Raw genomic sequence first — 22686 nt, 5'->3', positions numbered from 1 at the left:
GTTAATGACAGTGAATTATGAATGACTTGTCTTGATATTTGCGTAACAGATGGGGGTTTATGGGATGTATTGTTGTCAAGTACTTTGCTAAACTATGTCTCTGTTTTTTACGAGACTATGTTTTTTTATTATGTCTAAAAATATTGATAAATACATACAAATCAAATCCTGTATATTACATTACTGCAATTATTTCTTATTTCTTATTATATTATTATTATATTATATTATATATTATATTATATATATATATTACACGGCTGTGTTGAATACTCGATTCTGATTGGTCAATCACGACATTCTGTGGTCTGTAATTTCTCTATAGCAGGCCGTTGCTATGTATAACAGACCGTTGCTATGGGCACAGCTCTGATGTCGGACTCAGGACGACCGTCTTCGTGTCAAAATATTGATTTCTTCAGTAAGTAGCCGTGTAATAAGCGGGATAATGTACAGCGAGTGGGTCATTGTTGTGAAAGAATCCCCGACAGGGCGATGCTGCATGAGTATGTTTTACTCACAGAGACGAAATCCTGACGAGAGCAGAAGAGAAGATGAGAGAAAGTTTCATTCAGTAAATAAAAAGATTCTGATTCTGTCAATAACATTTCATCACTTCAGTCATTTAACAGGTATTTAGTGATGAGCTGTTGAAATGAACTTTCAGCCGGCGTCATCTGGTTCTGTTAGCAGCTCTGACAGCAGTTCACCTCATATCAGAGAATAACATCACTGATTCATTTCTTCTTTAACTGTTACGTAGACAGAGTAATCATCTACAGTCAGCCTCTAGTAGGAGATATTTTATAAGTGTACCTTCTTCAGCACCAGGCTGGGCTCCTGAGACAGCAGCTGACGCTGGGCGGCCATGTTCCCCAGAGCTGAGCTCCTCCACCAGAGCTTCTCCAGAGGATCCAGCTGCACCCTGTGGAACAGAGACTGGGGGAGGGGGGGCAAAAAGAAGTCTGATTGTAATGAACCAACTTCTCACTTCTGTTATCACATCAGTAAACATTGTAAGATGGCCACGGACAAAAATCAAGCTGGCAACGGCCAAAATCCAAGATGGTGATGTCCAAAAACCAACATGGCGACACCCTAAAACCAAGATGGAGATGGCCAAAAACCAAGTTGGCGACGGCCAAAAACCAAGATGGTGATGACGTAAAACCAAGACAGCGACGGCCAAAAACCGAAATGGCGACGCCCTAATACCAAGATAACGACGGCCAAAAACCGAGATGGCGACGCCCTAAGACCAAGATAACGACGGCCAAAAACCAAGATCGCAACCGCCAAAATCCAAGATGGCGACACCCTTAAACCAAGATGGAGACTGCCAAAAACCCAAATGGTGACGGTCAAAAACCAACATGGTCAACATCAGCATTGATCTCACTGATGCTGGTTCATCTTTTATAGAAATACCGTGGTGCAGTGGTTAGCACTGAAAGGAAAACTTATTTCCTGCTGGATTGTTAACTTTGTAAATTGAAACAAACAGAAAAAAACATAATGACCACAGATCCACTACGGACTCAACCCTTATATTCAGACCATGTGACCTGTTTTCCAAACAATAATATGCTTCCAAACCTGAGTGTCTGGATCATGTCAGTAACTCTGGGTCCATCAGGCCTCCCAGCTACACTGAGAGTATCTGATGCTCTAAAATAGACCCTCGGCCTGTAATATGACATCATGTGTTGGTATTTTCCACGTCCTCGTTGTCCTCTGGCCGTGGCGGGGCCCGCCGTGCTGCAGGGCAGGGGTCCTTATGCCATTAGTGGTGTTTATTGTCCAGCAGGACGCCGTGGAGCAGCAGCCAGCCTTTAATCAGAGACCCGCCGGGCCGTCCTCTCTGGTCACCTGATACAGCTCCATGATAATTACACACAGAGGGAGGCTGTTCTTCAGCCTGACAACACACACAGAGACCAGGTGTCCTCACAGAGACCAGGACAGACCAACAGAGGACCTGACAACACACACAGAGACCAGGTGTCCTCACAGAGACCGGGACAGACCAACAGAGGACCTGACAACACACACAGAGACCAGGTGTCCTCACAGAGACCAGGACAGACCAACAGAGGACCTGACAACACACACAGAGACCAGGTGTCCTCACAGAGACAGGGACAGTGTTAGTTGAGAAAGTTAACATTAACCAATGGGACCAGATCACGCCTACCCCATCTTGGTTTTTGTCTGTCTCCAGAACTGGCTAGTTAGTTAGATAGTTTGTCCGGAGACTGACAAGCTAGCTAGCTAACGCCTGCTCTCCTCTCTGGGAAGTAGTCTCCTGGTGGCCAACGGCAGCGCTTCTCACAAGCCATCGTTTTGGTTACTGCTCCGAAAAGATGTAAACTAGGGCCAAAGAACGTATATCACCAAGAAGTGAAAGTAAATAGTTTGTTCTATTGCAACATCAGCACCCGGCAGCAGAGCTACGCTTCCGCCATTTTGGACTGAAAGCGACTACCGGACGCCAGTAAAACGTCATATTCTACTGAAATGTCCTGTCTTAAACAATAAAATATTATGACTATATTAAACGTTTTCAGTCCAACATGGCGGCAGCGGCTGTTGTAAAAAAAGACACACTGGGGTTTCATCTCTTTGCTTCTATACTCTACATACTGTTTATTCAGACAGAAGTGTAGAACGATAGGACACAGATTGGATATGTAGAGCTGAGTATGAGATCTCAGACGCAGCCTTAATCCATCATTTATTTATAATTCACATTTTCCCAAACCGATGTTAACACTGAATCAAAGCTCAGAGCTCTTTCTATCATAAAGTAGAACATCTCTAGTTATATTTTTTATAAATTCTTTTATATGTAAATATTAGTTGATTGCTAGTTTGATAATTGATTAATTGTTTCAGTCACTTTTCGAGAAAACATTTGCAGCTTTTCTCTGTTTGATAATAAACTGAACTTGTGTTCTGTTGGTCGGACATAAAAAAAACAATCAATAATCATTAGTTTTGTATAGTTATAAAAACTAAAACTTGTCCATCATCTCCAGTTGAAACCAGAGCTTCCCTGCTGGTTCCAGTCAGAGAGCAGTGGGAGGCCGTCACAGCCAATGAGCAGCCGGCGCTGCGTACTGTCAGGGAGCAGGACGGCAGTGATTATGGGATATCACCATGGGAACAGTGTGAGGGGGGGGAGCTGACGGCTCTCCACTGTTCAGATAACACACACACACACACACACACACACACTCACCATGACAGAAGAGGCAGCGACGCTCCGGCTGTCGTCCTCCTCACTCTGAAACACAACAACAACAACTGTGTTCAAAAACTTCAGTTTAACATTCACAATAAAAACACTCAAATCTGATCAACACTATTTATTCACTCAACACCTGACTCAGCATTACTACACACCGGCAGTGGTGGAAAGTAACCAAATACATTTACTTCAGCACAATTGAGGTACTCATTTTATGCTACTTTATACTTCTACTGCACTACAAAAAGTAAATATTGTACTTCACTATTTGACAGCAACTAGTTGCAGCAGATCCAGATTTTAGATATAAAAGATGAACAACTCAACAGTATATGAACAGTATATAAACTGACCAGGTGCATCTATAATAATAATCTAATATATGAAGGGGTTCAGTCTGTGTTTACAGTATATTTGATGAGTACCTTCTGCTGATAAATACTCGCTGTAAGTACCAGTTTATTTCTTTATCTTATTCAGCAGATCAATAAAAATACATACTAAACACAGCATTTTACATCTTGACCAAAAAACACAGCAGGAATGACATTAGTACACATATATTAAATAACATCACATAAAGAAACCAACCAAGATGAAGGAGGTAATATTTCTAACACCTCCAATGTTCGATTAACTGCCTTATCAATGGATTCCTCAGGTTCTCTAGTTGATACCAGTATCTTCACTCTAGCTTTAAATCTTTAAATCTTTAAATCACAAGTTGCGTTAATGAAATTAGTGCCGTTAGAATGAATTTGAATTCGTTATTATCACGTTAACTTTGACCGCCTTAATTTAAAGGAACACCGGGAAGCATCTGGCGGTGAGGTTGCAGATTAGAACTTCTCACGTGTACCAAGCGTGTTGAAGCGCTACGGTGGCTGACGTGAAAACTTAAATGCTCTTCTCTAGAGCCAGTTACTGAACAGATTAGAGTTTTTAGTGTGTGTGTGTACGTGGGAAGTGAGTGGTGAAGCATCCTTTTAGACGAATGCAAAAAAACAGAAAATCAAACCTGTTCTGAAAACTTTAATGACGGATGAGAGTTTCTGAGTCAGCGTGTAAACGTGAGTGACACAACGTGCAGTCGTATTTATTTTTAAATGGGCAACAGTTTTGGACAAAAAATACAGACATGGTGTGCAAAGGCCTTTACTCTCAAAAAACAGACTTTTTTATTCAACATATTCCAATATTTTCTGGAAATATTCCTTATTTGTTCTCACAATATTAGGACTTTTTTTATTTAAAATATTCCAATAATTTCTCGAAATATTCCTTTTTTTGTTCTCAAAATATTACAACTTTTTTTATTCAAAGTATTCCAATATTTTATCGAAATATTCCTTTTTTATTCTCAAAATATAACAACTGTTTTTATTCAAAATATTCCGTTATTTTATTGAAATATTGCATTTTTTTTCTCAAAATATTACGACTTTTTTTATTCAAGATATTCCAATATTTTATCCAAATATTCCATATTTGTTCTCAAAATATTACAACTTTTATTCTCGAAATACTGGAAACAAAATCTTGAAATAAAACATTTTTTTCCTGTAACTTATGACTCATATTATTATGACTTTATTCTCTAATAATGATCTGTCGCGTGCTTCTCATGCACACCTTGTTTGTCTTGGTTGAAACTGCAGATGGAACAGATTAATAAAACTGATATCATAGATCAGCCGTGTGTATTGAATCACACAGTGTGTTGGTATCGTTGGTATAACTGTTGTGTGACTGTTTGCAGAGTGAGTGATTATATAAGATGGAACAGCAGACTGAGCGTGAACCTCCCTGAAGGAGCGTTAAAGGCTCAAATCTAACGAATCCATTAAATCCCTAAAAAGACTGTTAGGAGTCTCAAAGGCTCATAAAACACACTTGAGAGGACGCGGCTGCTTTCATCTGCCAACCTGACGTCTTTATTTACCGTCTCCTGTCGGCGTGGCAGATTGGCGAGGTCTCCTCTCAACGTGTTAATGAGCGCCGCTCCATTATCTCATTTATTCTTTCATTCTCTGAGCCCATACATGAATAAATCCCTTTCATGTCTCCTCCTCCTCTCATTGTCTCACTGATTCCTCTCTTTCAAGCCTCTCCTCAGTTCTCCAGCAGCTTCACTGTGATTTCTCTCAACAGCAGAAAACAGAAGTACAGTAATCTACATGTGAAGGTCTCAGAGAGAACCTTCCTTCCTTCCTCACTGAAGAGTCTTATAGAGTTTAAGAGTTTGACCTCACAGATATTCTGCTGGTGTCACTGTTACATCCACATGTCCGTGTTGTGTTTATTATATAATGCATTCAGCATTTGATGTATAGATAGATGGTTTATTGAACCACAACGTTGTGTCATTCGGAAATGCTTGTTAACAGCGACACCGTTAACTCAACGAAAGTCAGCGTCAGGCTCGCGCTTGCATGAACGAGTATTGATCAAAATAGTGAGGCAAGACGGGCTTCACTAGATAGAACTTTGCGGTTTTGGTGCTTCCGTGTAGTTTGTGTTGGAATCTTGTCTGAACAGCGTAGCCACATGCGAGCGAGCATATGCAAGTGGCATGGGACACCGACCTGGGTGATTTATACCTGTAAGAAGTTACAGACAGTCCCTTTAAAGATCTTTGAGTTAATCTCTTCAATAGGGGGGGATGTCATCCCCTCGTTAACCTGCATTACTTCCTGTATCTGCAACTTTAAGTCTCTCTTAAGGTGGACTCGCTTTGCTCCTTTAAGTGACGAGCCGCTCCTCTGAGTTCTGCTCAGCTTTTTATTTAATTATGAATATTTCTTTTAACCGTTTAACCGAGCTTTTAATTCTTAATGTCGGTTAACGGTTAAATGGTTAATCATTAACATCCCTAGTATCTAAACATATACAAAGAGTGTTCTTCAAACTTCCTGACACACATCATGTGTTGTCCTCTGTGGCGAACCGCTCCACATCAACACAAACACTAAGAATCCTGGGTAATAAAGGATGAAACCTCCAGCACAGCAGGACGACGGTGTGGTAGAAACTCCTGGTGTTATGATGGACGTTTACTGACGAGTGAGGAGGGAGCAGGAGTCCCAGGAGAGAGTAGGAGGAAGAGGAAGAGGAGGAGGAGGAAGCTGCTCATTAGTAATCTAACAACACTCACTGAGGTGTTGCTCTAAATGATTACAGCTGAGGTGAATTAAAGGTAAGAAAACAGGGAAATGAGGAGTAAACAGAATTTGCATGTTTATGTTAGAAATGATAATATGTGTATTTTAAAATGCTCATATTACTGACTGTTCAGGAGTTTAAGATGAATCTACCACAGAGTGTTTCAGTCTTCAAATCCAGATTTGAACCATCAGGTTTGATTTATGCAGAAATGTGAACAATTTTTTGTTCGGCAACAAATTCAACATCACAATTCAAATACTGTTTAATATTTAATATCAGCTTTGTGATTTGTCAACGTTGAGCTCAAAGTTCACTTCACAAATTAAAATTAACTAGTTCACGTTCATAGTTCACTAATTAGGGTTCACAGTCCCAAAGACATGAACTTCTGTGTTTTGTTTTTTTAAACTGGTCCAATGCTGGCGTTTAATTAGTATTAAAACCCGTGCACATAAAAACAAGGCACGTGCACGTTATACGAGCACACAGAACAGTATCCATGAGCAGGAAGGCATCCTCGCGAGGGAGCATTTCAGCTCCACGTGCACGAGGATGTGACGAGCTCGACCCTCCCTACGCACTCGTAACTGTTCAACACTCGCTCGCTCCGTGGAACAGACAGCGGTGAGGTCTCCCCTCCTCTGATTGGAGCTGCTCTATGTGTCGGCATGCTGGACGCCGTAAACGGTCACGTTCATTAAAGGTCCTGAAACACCAAGCTGACGGTCGGTGAGCGTCGGTCCCTCTCATCCTCCTCACCTCCTCACCTTCCTCATCCCTCTCATCCTCCTCACCTCCTCACCTTCCTCATCCCGCTCATCCTCCTCACCTCCTCACCTTCCTCCTCCCTCTAATCCTCTTCCTCCCTCCTGAAGCCTCTCACAGCTCCAGAAAAAGGCAACCAGATAATAAAATCAACTGGTTCTGTATCGAGGAGACATGAATGGGCTCCTGTTTCTTCCCCCGACTCCCCGGAACAAAGATGCCGTCCGTTAGCATAACAAAAGCCTTTCCAGCCACTTCCACTCCTCCAACTATTCATCCTGTCAAAACAACTCCTCCCCTCCTTCCCTCCTCTCCTCCTCACCTCCTCACCTCCTCCCCTCCTCCCCTCCTCCCCCAGATATCCCCTGACAGCCTCCCACCTCTCATCACCATTTAGGAGCGGCCCTTTTGTTTGCCAATTGCCCATCCTAATTGGTGGCGTTTACAAGCCGCTCCGTCAAACCGTGGAGCAGTGAAATCCTGCAGAGTGGCGATCAGTTAGAGAGGTGGTGGGGGGTTTAAAAGCCGGTCAGACGCACCATTAAAAAGAGTAGAAGAAGAAGACACGACAGTGAGTGACACCAACTTTGTCTGCTGACATTTTCATTTTGGTTGAATTAACCTTTTAGAGCTCAGCTTCTTTTGTTGTTTGTTTTTGTCTCTTCTACATAAAGAAGAATAATAAAAGAAGAAGTTCTTCATCAGACTAAATCATTTGTTTAATCTGTCAGATGAAGGTTATTAGCAACATTAATGAGACAAAAAGACGTTTGTAAAGAACAAACTAGAAGAAAAGAAAAGACGTTGATCCCCGGAGGTTAACTCACGTTACAGCAGCACAGAGAACAAGAGGGAATGAAATAAATAAAGATTAAATAAGATTTTATAAATGAGAGGGATGACATTTAAAAAGCTATTTACAATAAATGACGTGTGTAACACAAAGCTGCTATCTGTTTATGGATAGATATTAGAGCTGTTAACGTTAACATAATAATAACACGTTAACACAAATTAATTTTCATGCCACTGATTTCTTTAACGCATTTAACACAACTTGTGATTTTTAGGTTGTAGCGGCTCAGTTTTAAGGCTACAATGAAGATAATGGTATCACATGAAACTACAATGAATTCATTGGTACCAACCATGTCATACTAGCTTGTCATGAAGGAGGTTAAATAACGCTCCAAATTTATGCTAAAGTTTGGCGAGAAAAAACTGTCATGTCAATTTTCAAAGGGGTCCCTTGACCTTTGACCTCCAGATATGTGAATGAAAATGGGTTCTATGGGTACCCACGAGTCTCCCCTTTCATCACATGCCCAATTTCCTCCGATGCTCCTAACGGCATCTGCAAGATTTCACAGACCGGAGGAAAACAAATACTCGCAAACTCCAACCAAACGGTCAAACTAGGCCACGCGGGCAGCTGTTGTGAAACCTGTTGAAGGAACGCCAAGTTACAGTCACATGACAGGGCTCCTGTCTGTCCCTTCCTCTGGAATAACCTCCATATGGACATCAGACAATCTGATTCTGTTGAGGCCTTTAAATCCAAACTCATCTTTTTGCCCAAACTTTCAATTAATTATTCTTGAGAATAATATTAACTTTAAGCCACTGTCTCTCAATAACCCTCAAAGGGTTTATTTTATTTCTTCCTCACTTGATGAGAGGGTTGTAAAGAGGGTGTCGTATCCTGTACAGAGTGTAAAGTTGAGGTAAATTTGTGATTTGTGATATTGGGCTATACAAATAAAATTGACTTGACTTAAGTTGCAACAGTATTTCTACACTGTGGTATTACTACTTTTACTGAGGTACCAGATTATTGTTATATAGTGATATAAACTTGTAGAAACGTTACCATATACTCCTACTCCCACTGTGGTGCTGAACATGTATAATAATGTCGTTAATATCAGTGTTAACTATGTGAGGCGTTTCCATAGAGATCACCTGCAGCCATAAATGATTTATTTATCATTACGCCGAGGCAGAAACCCATGAGGGCGGGACTTCCCCTTTAATTACTCCTGTCAAATCAAACAGCAGCCTGAAGTCACAACTCAGCGAGTCTGTCTGAACATTAAATGTTCCTAAACAGTCCAGTGAGACGGATAGAAACACATTAGACACTGTGATGAAGTGAGCTTCACTGATGCATGACAAAGCTTTATTAGTGACTCCTTAATCCCACTGACTCCTCTACATCAATCCACTGCCGAGTGATGGAGGCTTTATTTATTATTTATTATGTTGGAGAATAAATCACACACTTCATATTACCTGTTAAATCCAAATGTGAGCTCTGACTCACTGGATCTACAGTCAACTGTGAGGAGAGAGATGTTTGACCTTCACAGTGACATCTGTAGATTATTAGTGTGTCTTTACAAATGAAATAAAGTATTGACTGAGTTCATCTTTGTAAACTATTGATTAAAAATCAATTGTGTTTTTGAGAATGATACAGTATCATAAAGCATCGCGTTACACCCCGATTACTAACTGTGTAACCGCTTGTGATTTTTCCCGGGAATGTCGCCACAGACACTCAGTTCATAACAAGGCTGGAACAATTCACCTATCTCCTGATTCTATACTATCACTATCAGTATTGTTATTCGATGTTGCGTTTTATTGTGATTTTTTTATCGTTTTTAACACTAGAACATGGGAAAAAGCTGAATAATACACTTCTAGGGACTCTTACTTTGGAAAATCTCTAAATTAATGCAGTAAAAATGTTTGATTTTCAGCATGTATGTAGTCAGAGATGTCCTGAAGTCAAATATATCAGTCATTGTCAGGAATTATTTATTAAAAAATTTCCAGCAACCCAGAAATCAAAGAATAAAGACATTTCCCTCACAAATTAGTGGTATTTTCTTTTTAATTTATAAGGGACATGTAATGTTTTATACTTCTGAATATAACCTGTCAATCTTATTTCCGTATATGTATTTTGTTTATACAGTTCCCTTTGTTAACACACTTATTTTGAAACCGGACGTAGTCACACGTGTATACTTCCTCTAACTTCTCCAAGGTGGTCTCTAGCTCTCCCGTCAGCTCCGTTCTCTTTATACATCCATGGTCAGCTCCATCGGGGCCGTTTGAATGCATTTAACATAAATGTCAGTATATGGGTGCTCTACAGTTGTAGCGTCGGCCCATTTGACCACGGAGATGAGAGTGACAGCCGGCTTGACCGCACGTTACCATGGTGTCGTCATTGAGCGATAGATTGTGACTTAACAGACATTTATTTAAATGAAAAGATTATTAATTTAAACTTTCAAGTAATCTTAACAAAAAGTACCAGTTAACAAAACTAATGACTAATAGTTAATTTGATAAACTTAACATAGAAGTTTGATTAAACTTCTTTAACTGAGTTGACACAACTCTCTTCTACATCTTTACAGTGAAATGTCCTTTAAAATGTTCAACCATCAGTTTCACTTCTGTATTTATTATTAATTGTTTGGACCGAGGGAGTATCACCTTTATTAAAAATCACTGCATTTCTTAACTCTAACCTCTTTTTATGGCTATTATTTATTTAATAATTTATTTTATTGTATTCAAATTTTAAATGTTTTTATTTTCTCTGATCTGTTTATTGTCTTTTATCTGTTTTATTGTTGTTTAATCTATCTTTTAGTATTTGATTGGTTCATTAGTCTCAAGTTGCTTATGATCAGGTCCCAGTAAAAGACTTTAAAACCACAGTGACGGTGATGTTACGATGACACAGTGAGGTCTGCTGCTGAGGTAAGTAATGAAACATCTTGCTCACATTAACATATTAATTGAGATTTTGCAGCAATGCTGTTTTTCCGACGGCTGCATTCAGATGAGAGTTTGAGTCGGAGAGGAGACATAATGAGGGCGGAGGACGATAACGACTTTACAGGTTTGTGCACTTGGAGTCGGTCTCTTTGGAGAAAAAGCTCTCATCTCACCCCGGCCCCGGTTTGTGTAATCTGCCCTCCCATTCACCGCTGCCGCCGTCTGATTGTTTGAGAAATGAAAAAGCCATTTTGGATCGGGCGGCGCTCTGAAAGGAGTCGCCCGTTCTGCAGCGTGGCCTTCGTTGTCGGAGCCCCGCGGGGTCACCGGAGGTCAAAGGAATTATGATTACGCGGCAGCCTCGGCGCTCATTCGTGGGGCTCCATATTCCCCCCGGTGACCCCTCCATAAAGAGGCTGATGATGAAACTCGATAGCTCTGCAGAGGAACATGAATGTTTTGTTAAGAGGGGAGTATCGCTGTTGTTCAGTTCAGGAGGTTCATCTTGACAAGATGGAGGTCGCCGCTTTTATTTCTTTATTTCTTCTCAGAGAGCTTCTCTGATTCTTGACAGGTTTTCTGACAAAATGTGGTTTCAAATATTTTTCACAGCTGAGTCTCAGCGAGCAGAAGAATGATTTTATTATTATATACTGTATATATATATACTGTATACAGTATATATATATATATATTTATAGATATATGTATTATTATATATAACATCTCTGTTGACACCAAACATCCAGTAGTATTATTGTGTCTGATTCTGAAACATCTCAAATGCCCTCCTTTAGTCAGGTGTTCCTAATAAACTGGACACTAATGGTGTGTTCACACCAACAGAGAAGCAAACTTTTCACGCACAAAGTTTTTACATACAAAGTCAATGCAAAGATGTGAATAGACGCTAATTTGTGCCTGGCGACGCACACACGCAAAATTTATGTCATTCGCGTGTTCGCAGGAGTTGAAACAGTGGCGGCCGGCCAATAGAGGGCCACGGGGCCTGGCCCCACCCACCTTGAGCCACCAAAAAAAAAAAAAAAAAATTATAAAATTATTAATTATAAAAATTATAAAAATTATAAAAATTGTCAATATGTGTGTTTTTGACCTATGGAATATACCCGTAATATTTGTAAAATAGGATAACTGCGCCAAATATCTGCTTTCCTCCTTGAACTCTCTGCTAGTGCACCTCTCAGCTGCTCTGCTGCACGTGCACTTTCTGGGGCCAAATGGATTTGGCCCAAGGAAGGCGGGTCTAATAAGCAGTACAGCCAATCACTGATTAAAGATATATGATCACAAGCATGAATGACATACAATTCATCCAATCAGCGCCGTAAAAAAGACTTCCGGGAGGGCCAAACTGATTTGGCCCATGGTGTGCGCGCGCACGTTCACGTGTGTCTCTCTCTGTTCTCGTCAGGGCTCATGTCAGTTCTCGCGTGATCTTGTCTTCTCGTCTCTCGCTTCTCTCCACTTCTCTTCTCTCACAGCCCATTTTAACGGCATGACAATGGAACAGCCAAGCACTAGTAGCGCTACTCTTGCAAGACTCAACCCTAACTCGATCAAATCTCTCCTCCTATGTTATATTAACATACTGAATTGTATGAATAAGATGTCCTTATGTCAGTGTTGGAATAAATGATAAAAATGTAACTGCAAAGTAGTAATGCGTTTTTGATACCTTTTTTTGCATTGAATCGTACTAGGATGTTTGTTGAAATTGATTGGCCCTACCCAAAAAAAAATCCACCAGCCGCCACTGAGTTGAAATATTAAAACTGGAGCAATAAATGTGCATGTCACTGTGTGGTGAAATCCTCTCAGAGTTGAGATTGTCCTCCTGTCCTCACTGACGTCCTGACGTTGTTGAATCACAAATGGAGGAAATAAATCTTGTATGTGTCTGTGGTCACCCAGAGCTACGATAGTACATCATATCTGTACAGAGACCGGAACCAAACTGTGTGTAGAAACCACAGACTGTCTATGGTAGAAACAACAACGTCGCTGCTGTATTTATGCTTAGATGACTTTATGTTGAGTGTTGATGGAGCAGCTGCATAGCCTGGCACTGATCCATCCAAACTCCATTCAGAAAACAAGCATTTTAAAAGTTGTTTGCTTGTCGTCTTGCAGACAGACCTGGCAAAGCATGAATTCAGACTTTTTACTAATAAGCATCATTATGTAGTTATTTCAGCATCATTTTGATCCTTTTATTGATATTAAATCACAGCACAATCTGTTTATTTTGGGTTCATACTGCAGTACCGACGTGTGGCTGCTAGATACAGTCAGTGCAATGTCACTGTATGTGAATACAGCTCGCCGCCGGGTGATGCTATGAACCCAGACACGACGGCGTAGGGACCGGGTTCTGAACATGAGGACAGGGACCAGGTTTCGTCTTTCACTCACCGTCCTGGAGATGGCCGCCTCGCTGGCCAGAGACACGGAGTCGCTCCTCAGAGACAGGAGGTCGGAGCAAGCCATGTCTCCTCCATCGCTGCTGGAACTCAGACTGGGATCTGTGGGGACCACTGGGATCACCAGGTCTGCAGGTCTCTGTGGTTCTACTGGACTCCCTGCTGGTCTCACTGGGGCAACCGATGCTGGTCGCAGAGACTGGAAACATACAGGAGAACACCATGAGACTGGAGAACATACGCACACACGCAGCTGATCACTGTTGACCACCGCTTGAACTGATAGACAGTAAAAACGAGTGACTTGTGTCTTTGAATTTACCAAACGGAGATATTTGACGAGTTTGGAGTGAGAATATCAGTGCTAGTTTCTTTTTTTAAAGCGTATAAACATTTTGCGATATTCACATTTCTGGTGTTTCCACTCTGGTTTCTTTACGAGGATGAAAACACATTTATAAATGGTTTTTTTCTCAGCGAACCTCCAAAGATCTTAAAGAGTTTTCTAAACCTGATTCTGTTCAGTGTTTCCATCAGACAGGTGATGAAATAAACACACCTTCCTACCTGCTGTACAGAGAGAAACCCCACACAGGAACCGTCCCAACACAAACCTCCTCGGCGTTAACACAACATCAACATCAACCACCGCTCATCACTTCCAATCTTCACTCGTGTCCCTCTAACAGCTCCGAGGTGCCGCTGAATTAACATATGAGAGAGTGTTTACAACTCAACAAAATGTCCGCCCGCCTCCCTGAAGGTGGCGTTCATCTTCACACGCGGCGAACACAACGAGTCGGCCGCCTCGGCCTGTTGACTACAATTAGGCGCCAGTCGGCGACAGACATCAGCAGCAGCAGTTTAACATCTCACAGAGCCGTGATCGTCCTTTAACTGGTTCGGACGGGAGTCCCAGGAGAGCTAATTATACCTCTGCAGTCACTATTGTCCCTCACACACACACACACACACACACACACACACACATATATACAGTATATAACTTTATATATATATATAAACTGTATATATCCACACTAACTGGAGAAGAAACACGTCACACCTCTCATTTTGATTTCAGCTAATTATTTCTACATCACTGTTACTGTAAATAATGATGACACCGCTACTCAGAGAAGGTTCCTGCTGGTGTTTTAGTTCAGATGTGATCATCACATGGAGGTTTACAGGTTTACACTGTTTCACTTGTTCAGCATGTTGTGTGATTCACTGGTGTTATGAGGTTTACAGCACAAACACACAGTATCCTGCAATATACTGTCGCTCGGTCATCATTTACAGTGGAGAGGCTGCACACTATAGGGCTCATATTATTTAAAGGAATACTAAATTAATTATTATTAATGAACTTTAATAACTGGACTTAGATGAGAAGAACATTCAGAAGAGAACAGAGTTTGGTCCAGGTCATATAAGCTTAGCGTTAGCTTAACACAACACTTAAAGCAGTTAGCCTTCGGTGCCATGCCATTATTCCGAAAACCTAGCAGTTAGAAAAGTGGCTCATTCATGGCCCAGCGTACGGCGTAGTGTATGACATAGTGTTCATAATGTACACTATGTAGTACACTACGCTACTACTGCTCAAACGTGATTGGTCGATACTACTCGGACTACAAACAGAAACCAGAACGCTTCGTTACGGTTCCGAAATCTTGTCCCGTTGCCACAGATTCTACATCGATATGTAGATATCTGTTTATAGTTTGCAGTATACATGGCGGTTCGGGTGGTCCAGAAGTTTACTACATGAAACCATGGAAACCAGCCCAGTCGCACAACAGTTCTTGAAATAGTCACGAAAATAAATGTATTGATTCATGTGCATAGACACAAATTTCACTTTTTTTTTCGTGATGGTCAGCACAAAATCAGTTCATATGTAATCCACGTAAATGTGAACCAGGAAGTATAAAGAGCGGCCAAAGAGACACCAGACTTTCACCAGGAGACCGCTGTTCGTTTCCTGTGTGAAACCAGAAGTCAACTTTGATTTATTTGTCACGTAACTTCCGTACTTAAGTTACAGCACTTCTGTAGTTTTTTTTAACCCAAACCACCATCTTTTCCTAAACCTAACTAAGTAGTTTTATTTTGAAAAGACTGGAGCGGAAATTGACACACGTGTCACGTGTTGCTGGACATTCGTAGGAAAACGCATGAAAAATCCGTTGTTGAAAGTCGTGCTGATCATCACGAAAAATAAAAGAAATTTGTGTCTACGAACACGAATCAAATAGATTAAATTTCATGACTTTTCCACGGGCTGCTGTGAGACTGTGATGGAACATCTCAAACTGGTCCAGTGTTTGTAAAACAGAGAATTATTATTCATGTGTTCATGGAGCTTCTGTCTCCTCACTAAGAGACCGAGTAGATTAGATTTAAAGTAGATTTAGATATAGTAGATTTAAATGACCTCCAGTATCTCCTGGATTCTCTATTTTTCAGTGTGGTTCCTGCAGACATGAAGTGACGCTCCAGCAGCAGCCTGGTGAAGGCTCATAGCAGCAGTAGATGGAGGGTGAACCCTGATAAGGACCCTCCCCACCCCCACCCCCGTATCCCCCAGTGAACACTCAGGCCTGTAAATTGTTTATCAGACACTAATACAGCAGCCTAATCCTATTTGCATTCATATTAGTTCCCCGTATCACCATCTGAGGGAAGGACTGATTTGAATTCTTCTGAGGGGTAAATAACTTTATGCATGATATCAGTATCTTCATAATTCACATCAGTAAAGTCAATTTGGTTTAAGTGCTCCTCCGGAGACGTTCTGAGGAAGCTGATTTGGAGGCGGTTTGGATCGCTGAGCGTGTGCACATGAGGGCGGCGGTAATGGAGTCCATCAGAGAGATGCTCACGTTTAAACACACAGTCACAGTCAGGTCTGAGCTGCAAGACTCAGAAAAATCTTCACTAAAGCTAGAAAATGTGACCATTTTACACCAGTTTTAGCTTCATTACACTATGTAATGCATGTCAGATCAGACTTTAAGGTGCTTCTGATGACCTATAATATTGTAAATGGGCACGCTCCTTCCTACTTGTGTGATCTCCTTAAACCCTATACTCCAATCAGGACTCTCCGCCCTCAGAATACAGGACTCCTGTCTGTCCCTTCCTCTGGAATAACCTCCCCATGGACATCAGACAGTCTGATTCTGTGGAGGCCTTTAGTACAAACTCAAAACCTACTCAAAACTAAATTATTAATATTCTATGTCATATTTAATTTCTCATTCGAATTCCAGAAAAATTTAAAAAAAGAGTCCAAGCTGACATCTTCAGAACCCAAACACATTCAGATTACTGTGATATAAAACGGAGAAAAACAGCAAATCCTGAAGCTGGAACCAGCAGATACTGTATTTGGCTTTTTTTTTTTGCTTGAAAAATCTAAAGTTGCAGATGAATTTTCTGTCTATCAATAATCAATTTATTGACTAATTGTTTCAATTCTCCAACATCTAAACAAACCTGTTAAATTATCCGTCACAAAGCTTTAATGAGAGGTTTCTATTATTTCATGACTTTCCATTGGACAAAATGTTTTAAAGACCTTTATTATCATTGTTTTGTGTAAAATATGAATTGTTATTAGAGACATATTGAAAGATAAAAAGAAGATTTAAATGCAGGATGTTTGTGATGAAAGTGATCATTTCTCATCTCATCAGTCAAAACACATTTAAAATAGTTCACCATGAACAAATAGATTATTGAAACTCCGCGATGTGACGTGTGGAACAATTACAGCTCTAAACCCTCAAACCCTGAGCTCAGTATGAAAACATGAGAGACAGAAAACAGAGAGGAGGTGTCAGACTGATGAAGAGGAGCTGTCAGGACGTCGAGGCTTTGAACGTGATCAGAGACGGCGTTTAAACAAAGAACACAGAAGAAGAACCAACGCTACCTGAGAGAGGAGTCATGAATATACATGAGTCTGTCTCTGTCTCACCTCCTCCGCCTCAGTGATCACCAGCGCTGGGACGCCGCCACCTGACTCCACCGCTGCCTCCTCATTGGCTGCTGGCAGGCCCTGGTCCTGGTTCTGGTCCTGAGGTGACGCTGGGTATAAACAGACAGGAAGAATCAGACTTTACAATCCAAACCTCAAGTCATCTGTTGAATACAAATGATTATTTTCTCCATTAACCCTCTGACGTCTAAGATATTTTTTGCTATTTTTGGTCCACCTGGTCTCTTTGTAATAATTAATGTAGAATATCAACACTGTAATCCATGATTATGACATTTACATATTTTTTTCGGGTCACATGAATGAATAAATACTTGTATGACCATAAAGACAAGAGAAAAAACAAACAGAAAGTAAAGAGTAAATAAAGTATGTCTCTACACCGCAGTGTTCCGGAGATATTCTAAAAATAGTAACTAGATTACTTTTCTGTGGTGTACGACAGCGTCGACCTCGGGGGTTAATCGATTAGTTGTTTGGTCTATAAAATGCGGATCAGTGTTTCCCAGAGACCAAGATGACATCCTCAGTGTCTCAAAGATATTCAGTTTACTGTCATAGACGAAAGAAACCAGAAAATATTCACATTTAACAAGCTGCAATCAGAGAATTTACACAATTACTCAAACCGATTAATCGATTATTAAAATAATTGTCGATTAAGATAATAGTTGACAATTAATCGATTAATCAATTCATTGCTGCAGCTCTAATACAAAGAGACTGTAGAGGGCGCTGTTTCTGATACAAGTCCAACACACGTAAAATAATAAAATAAAAGTATTATTAATTAGATTAGATTGACTTGATTGTCCACTTCAGTGGAAATGAGTCTTTGGCTTTTCTAAGTACAGTAAGGTACAAACAACACACATAACACAACATTAAAATATACAGATATTAGATCTGTCAATTGATTAAAATATTTAATCGTGATTAATCGCAAATGAATCATACATTTTTTATCTGTTCAAAATGTACCTTAAAGGGAGATTTGTCAAGTATTTAATACTCTTATTAACATGGGAGTGGACAAATATGCTGCTTTATGTAACTGTATGTATATATTTATTATTGTAAATCAATAAACAACACAAAACAATGACAGATATTGTCCAGAAACCCTCACAGGTACTGCATTTAGCATAACAAATATGCTCAAAGCATAACATGGCAAACTCAACCCTAACCCTGCTGATTTGACTTTGACTTGCCCCAAACTGCATGTGATTATCATAAAGTGGGCATGTCTGTAAAGGGGAGACTCGTGGGTACCCATAGAACCCATTTTAACTTCCTTGGAGGCCCGCTAACTTAAATGATTATTCAGTTCTCAGACTTGTCGATCAATACATTTAAATCTTTGTATGGTGCATCATGTGAGGAGCCTTGTGTTGATGTCAGAGGTGCAGAGCAGCTGGTGTGATCACACCTCAACAACTAGTGCTTCCTGTTTCCTGTTGTGATCTTTAGGGGCAAACTCAGAGTTTATCAGCATTCATCAGTCTGCTGCAGGCTGTACAGGCTTCTACTGTTGATTTAACACAACATCACACCAGCAGACTGCAGATCAGTTGACACAGTTAATGTTCTGCATTAAACACAAACGTGTGAATATTCACCTCACAGCTTCATTCACCTCCACTGAAGTCAAAGCAAACTGGTAAATTCAAGAATATGAGTCCAGTTTCACAGAGAGACCACGAAAAGTAAAAACACGGATACATTGAATGTTTACATTTCTGAATAAAAAATACGGCCTTGTATCACGCATGCAGAAACACACAATGACACGTGGTTAATGTCGTGAAATGATTGGTTAGCTTTAGGCTACAAAAGTACTTGGTTAAGGTTAGAAAAAACATCACGGTTTGTGTTAAAATAATAACGTAACGTAACCATAACTACCATAAATAAACAACAACCGCCTTTAGTGGACTTTCTTATGCAACGTTACGGAAAACAACGTTACAGAAAACAATGTTACGAAAACAACGTTACGAAAACAACGTTACGGAAAACAACGTTACGGAAAACAACGTTACAGAAAAACAACGTTACAGAAAACAACGTTACGAAAACAACGTTACGAAAACAACGTTACGAAAAACAACGTTACGAAAAACAACGTTACGAAAAACAACGTTACGGACGTAAAGCCAATGTTTACTTTTGGTTTGACACGGGAACAGCAGTCTCCTGGTGAAAGTCGTCTGTTTGTTTGAAGGACTTTTTAAAGGACCTCCAGTATTTAACAGAGCTGAGAGACGGTGACATAACAAGTACAACTACTCCCTCTGAAAGGGAATAGCAGCACAAATACTGCAGTAACAGTAACAGCTACTACTCACCTCTGACCACATTGGCTCTCTGGTCCTGGTCCTGGTCCTGGCCCTGGTTCTGGCTCTGCTCAGCTCCTAACAGATCCTGATCCGATACACTGATGGATCTGAGATGGTGGATTTGGGTAAGATCCTGACCTCCTGCTGGATTCTGGACTACTCCCTGCCCCTCCAGCTGGTCCTGAGGTGGATCTGGATCACATTTCTTACGCTCTGCTTCATCTTGAGCACTATCTCTATCCTGACCCTGAACCTGGTCTAGACCTGAGTGAAGACTTTGACGCTCCGGATCCTGTTTGGGACCGTCGGGATCCTGGAGTGTGTCCAGGTTCAGGTCTTGCAGTGAACGCGGATCCTCAGTTTTGTAGCTTTGAAGCACCTCCATAGAGGATTCTAGGAAATCTTCTTCCATAGACCTGCTGGTCTTCTTCAGTCAGAGTTCAGCTCTGGAATGACATTCATCACATCATGTTTAGAGTCTCCTGCTACTGATCAAACAACTGGGATAGCCTACACGTTAATATTATTTATTCATTATATATTATTAAACAATCGTCGTCTCATATTCATATTAATCGACTTTGTTTGAGTCTCTGATGTGTGACAGATATTATTGAGAGTAAATCCAGTAGTTTTACTGTATGTGAAGGTGTCTCTCATCTGAAGCATTTATCCACTCTGTGAAGTCTCCTCTGTCTTAATAGAGAAGTCCCACGGGTGGTAATTATGTTTGAGCTCAGATAACAAGGTTTGCATTTCATACTTGGATAATAACTATTAAAAAGAGTGTTTTCCAATTAATTAAACACACTGTCTTTAAGTAACCTCTGGACATTTGGCCCGCGGGCTAAGCTAATTTATGAGGAAATGGGGGGAAGCAAACGAGCGTTCCTTTCATGTGAAAACCTTCACAAAAGAGTCGGTACCGTGGAGAATATGAGCAGAACATTTCCCTGAATATTCAACTTTGTACATGCAAATTGTTAACATAACTTTCTGATATGATAAAGCTGCTCCGCTGTGTCGTTTCAGGCCTACTGGGGGTCTCGACTGGGCGATGATGAAAGAGTCATCGGAGCTTTTCCGAGCCATTACTTCCTCCTGTTTAATATGAGAGTGAGGAGAAGCCTCTGGAGGATCATTACCAGCAGAGGAGAAGAAGAGCTGCAGCGCTTTAATGAAAGATGCTTAAAAAAGCGTGAAAATGCCATCCCATAATCTGCTCGACCCATCTGTAGAGGAGCAGCTTAAAACGCAGCAGAGCAGTCATGCTTGTGATGTGCTTAGAGGCCTCCTTAAGGAGAATGTCTTCACATTACTCAGGCTTCATTAGGCCAAATCAATACTCGTTTAGCATCCCAGGTTATAGACTCCACCGACAATCAACTGCTCAGGAAGTATACACCAACAGCTTTCATCTCATGTTTCTACAGCTGCAGCGTTTAAGGGTTGAATCTGACAACAATCACGGACTGCTCCTCTAAATATAAATCATTTCACTCTGTTTTAACTCTCCATCACCAAAGGGTCAAAGCTGTTTCCAGCAAATTGACGTTACAGTATTGTAATGATGGTTTTAATTCCTGACCTGGCAGTGACACCTGGCAAAAACTGTAACTGGAACATAGCTACATTAGCTAGCTAGTGTTGTTGACATGGAACATAGCTAAGTTAGCTAGCTGGCTAGTGTTGGTGACGTGAAACATAGCCACCTACCAACAGCCCCGTCGCCTACCGAGAGCTCCATCGCCTATCGACGGCTGTGCAAGCTGAAGGCCGGCTGCACTTACCTAGAGACCCCTCTTACCTTGAGACCCCTCCAACCTGGAGACCCCTCTTACTAGAGACCCCTCTTACCTGGACACCCCTCTCACCTGTAGACCCCTCTTACCAGGACATCCCTCTTACCTGGACATCCCTCTTACCTGGACACTCCTCTTACCTGGACACCCCTCTCACCTGTAGACCCCTCTTACCAGGACATCCCTCTTACCTGGAGACCCCTCTTACCTGGACACCCATCTTACCTGGACACTCCTCTTACCTGGACACCCATCTTACCTGGAGACCCCTCTTACCTGGACACCCATCTTACCTGGAGACCCCTCTCACCTGGAGACCCCTCTTACCTGGAGACCCCTCTTACCTGGACACCCCTCTTACCTGGAGACCCCTCCTACCTAGAGACCCCTCTCACTTAGACACCCCTCTTACCTTGAGACCCCTCTTACCCGGAGACCCCTCTTACCCGGAGACCCCTCTTACCTGGACACCCCTCTTACTAGAGACCCCTCTTACCTGGAGACCCCTCTCACCTGGAGACCCCTCTTACCTGAACATCCCTCTTACCTGGAGACCCCTCTTACCTGGACACCCCTCCCACCTGGAGACCCCTCCCACCTGGAGACCCCTCTTAGCTGGAGACCCCTCTTACCTAGAGACCCCTCCCACCTGGACACCCCTCTTACCTAGAGACCCCTCCTACCTGGAGACCCCTCCCACCTGGAGACCCCTCCCACCTGGAGACCCCTATTACCTAGATACCCCTCTTACCTGGAGACCGCTGCAGCAACAAACACCAGCTGGCTCTACAGTGTTCATCCAGAGGACAGACTTAGACATACTTTCACTCCTCAGTCTTCCTTCAGATGCTCTGCTCTTCTAATTATAGGACGCACAAATCAGATTAGACTGAGGCTGAGCGAGCTGAGCTTAAACACACTCTGACCCCACGTCAACCCAACACAACAGCTCACCAGCTTCTGTTATAAGAATCATTATTACAGAGAACGCAGCAGGAAGGTTTAGTATGAATGGATTTATAACATGATAACTTTGCTGAGCTGCCTTCAGGACGTCAAACTGCTCACACACATACTGCAGGATCCATCTATACTACCAATACTG

The 22686-nt window shown here is 41.4% G+C and overlaps 1 protein-coding gene across 1 annotated transcript; it reads right to left on the bottom strand.

Annotated features, from left to right (window-relative positions):
* Positions 1–270: 270 nt before the first annotated feature.
* On the bottom strand, positions 271–21904 carry LOC141767087 (uncharacterized). Its single transcript, XM_074634332.1, has 5 exons — positions 19789–21904; positions 17417–17526; positions 13418–13624; positions 3242–3286; positions 271–939 (listed from the first exon to the last, which is right to left on the bottom strand). Exons 1-5 carry the CDS (start codon positions 20189–20191, stop codon positions 805–807), a joined length of 900 nt encoding a protein of 299 aa, XP_074490433.1. The 5' UTR covers positions 20192–21904; the 3' UTR covers positions 271–804.
* Between the last annotated feature and the right edge of the window lie 782 nt (positions 21905–22686).

The sequence above is a fragment of the Sebastes fasciatus genome, chromosome 4, assembly GCF_043250625.1.
Source record: "Sebastes fasciatus isolate fSebFas1 chromosome 4, fSebFas1.pri, whole genome shotgun sequence".
Lineage (NCBI taxonomy): Eukaryota > Metazoa > Chordata > Actinopteri > Perciformes > Sebastidae > Sebastes > Sebastes fasciatus.
This window is presented reverse-complemented; position numbering and strand designations above follow the sequence as displayed.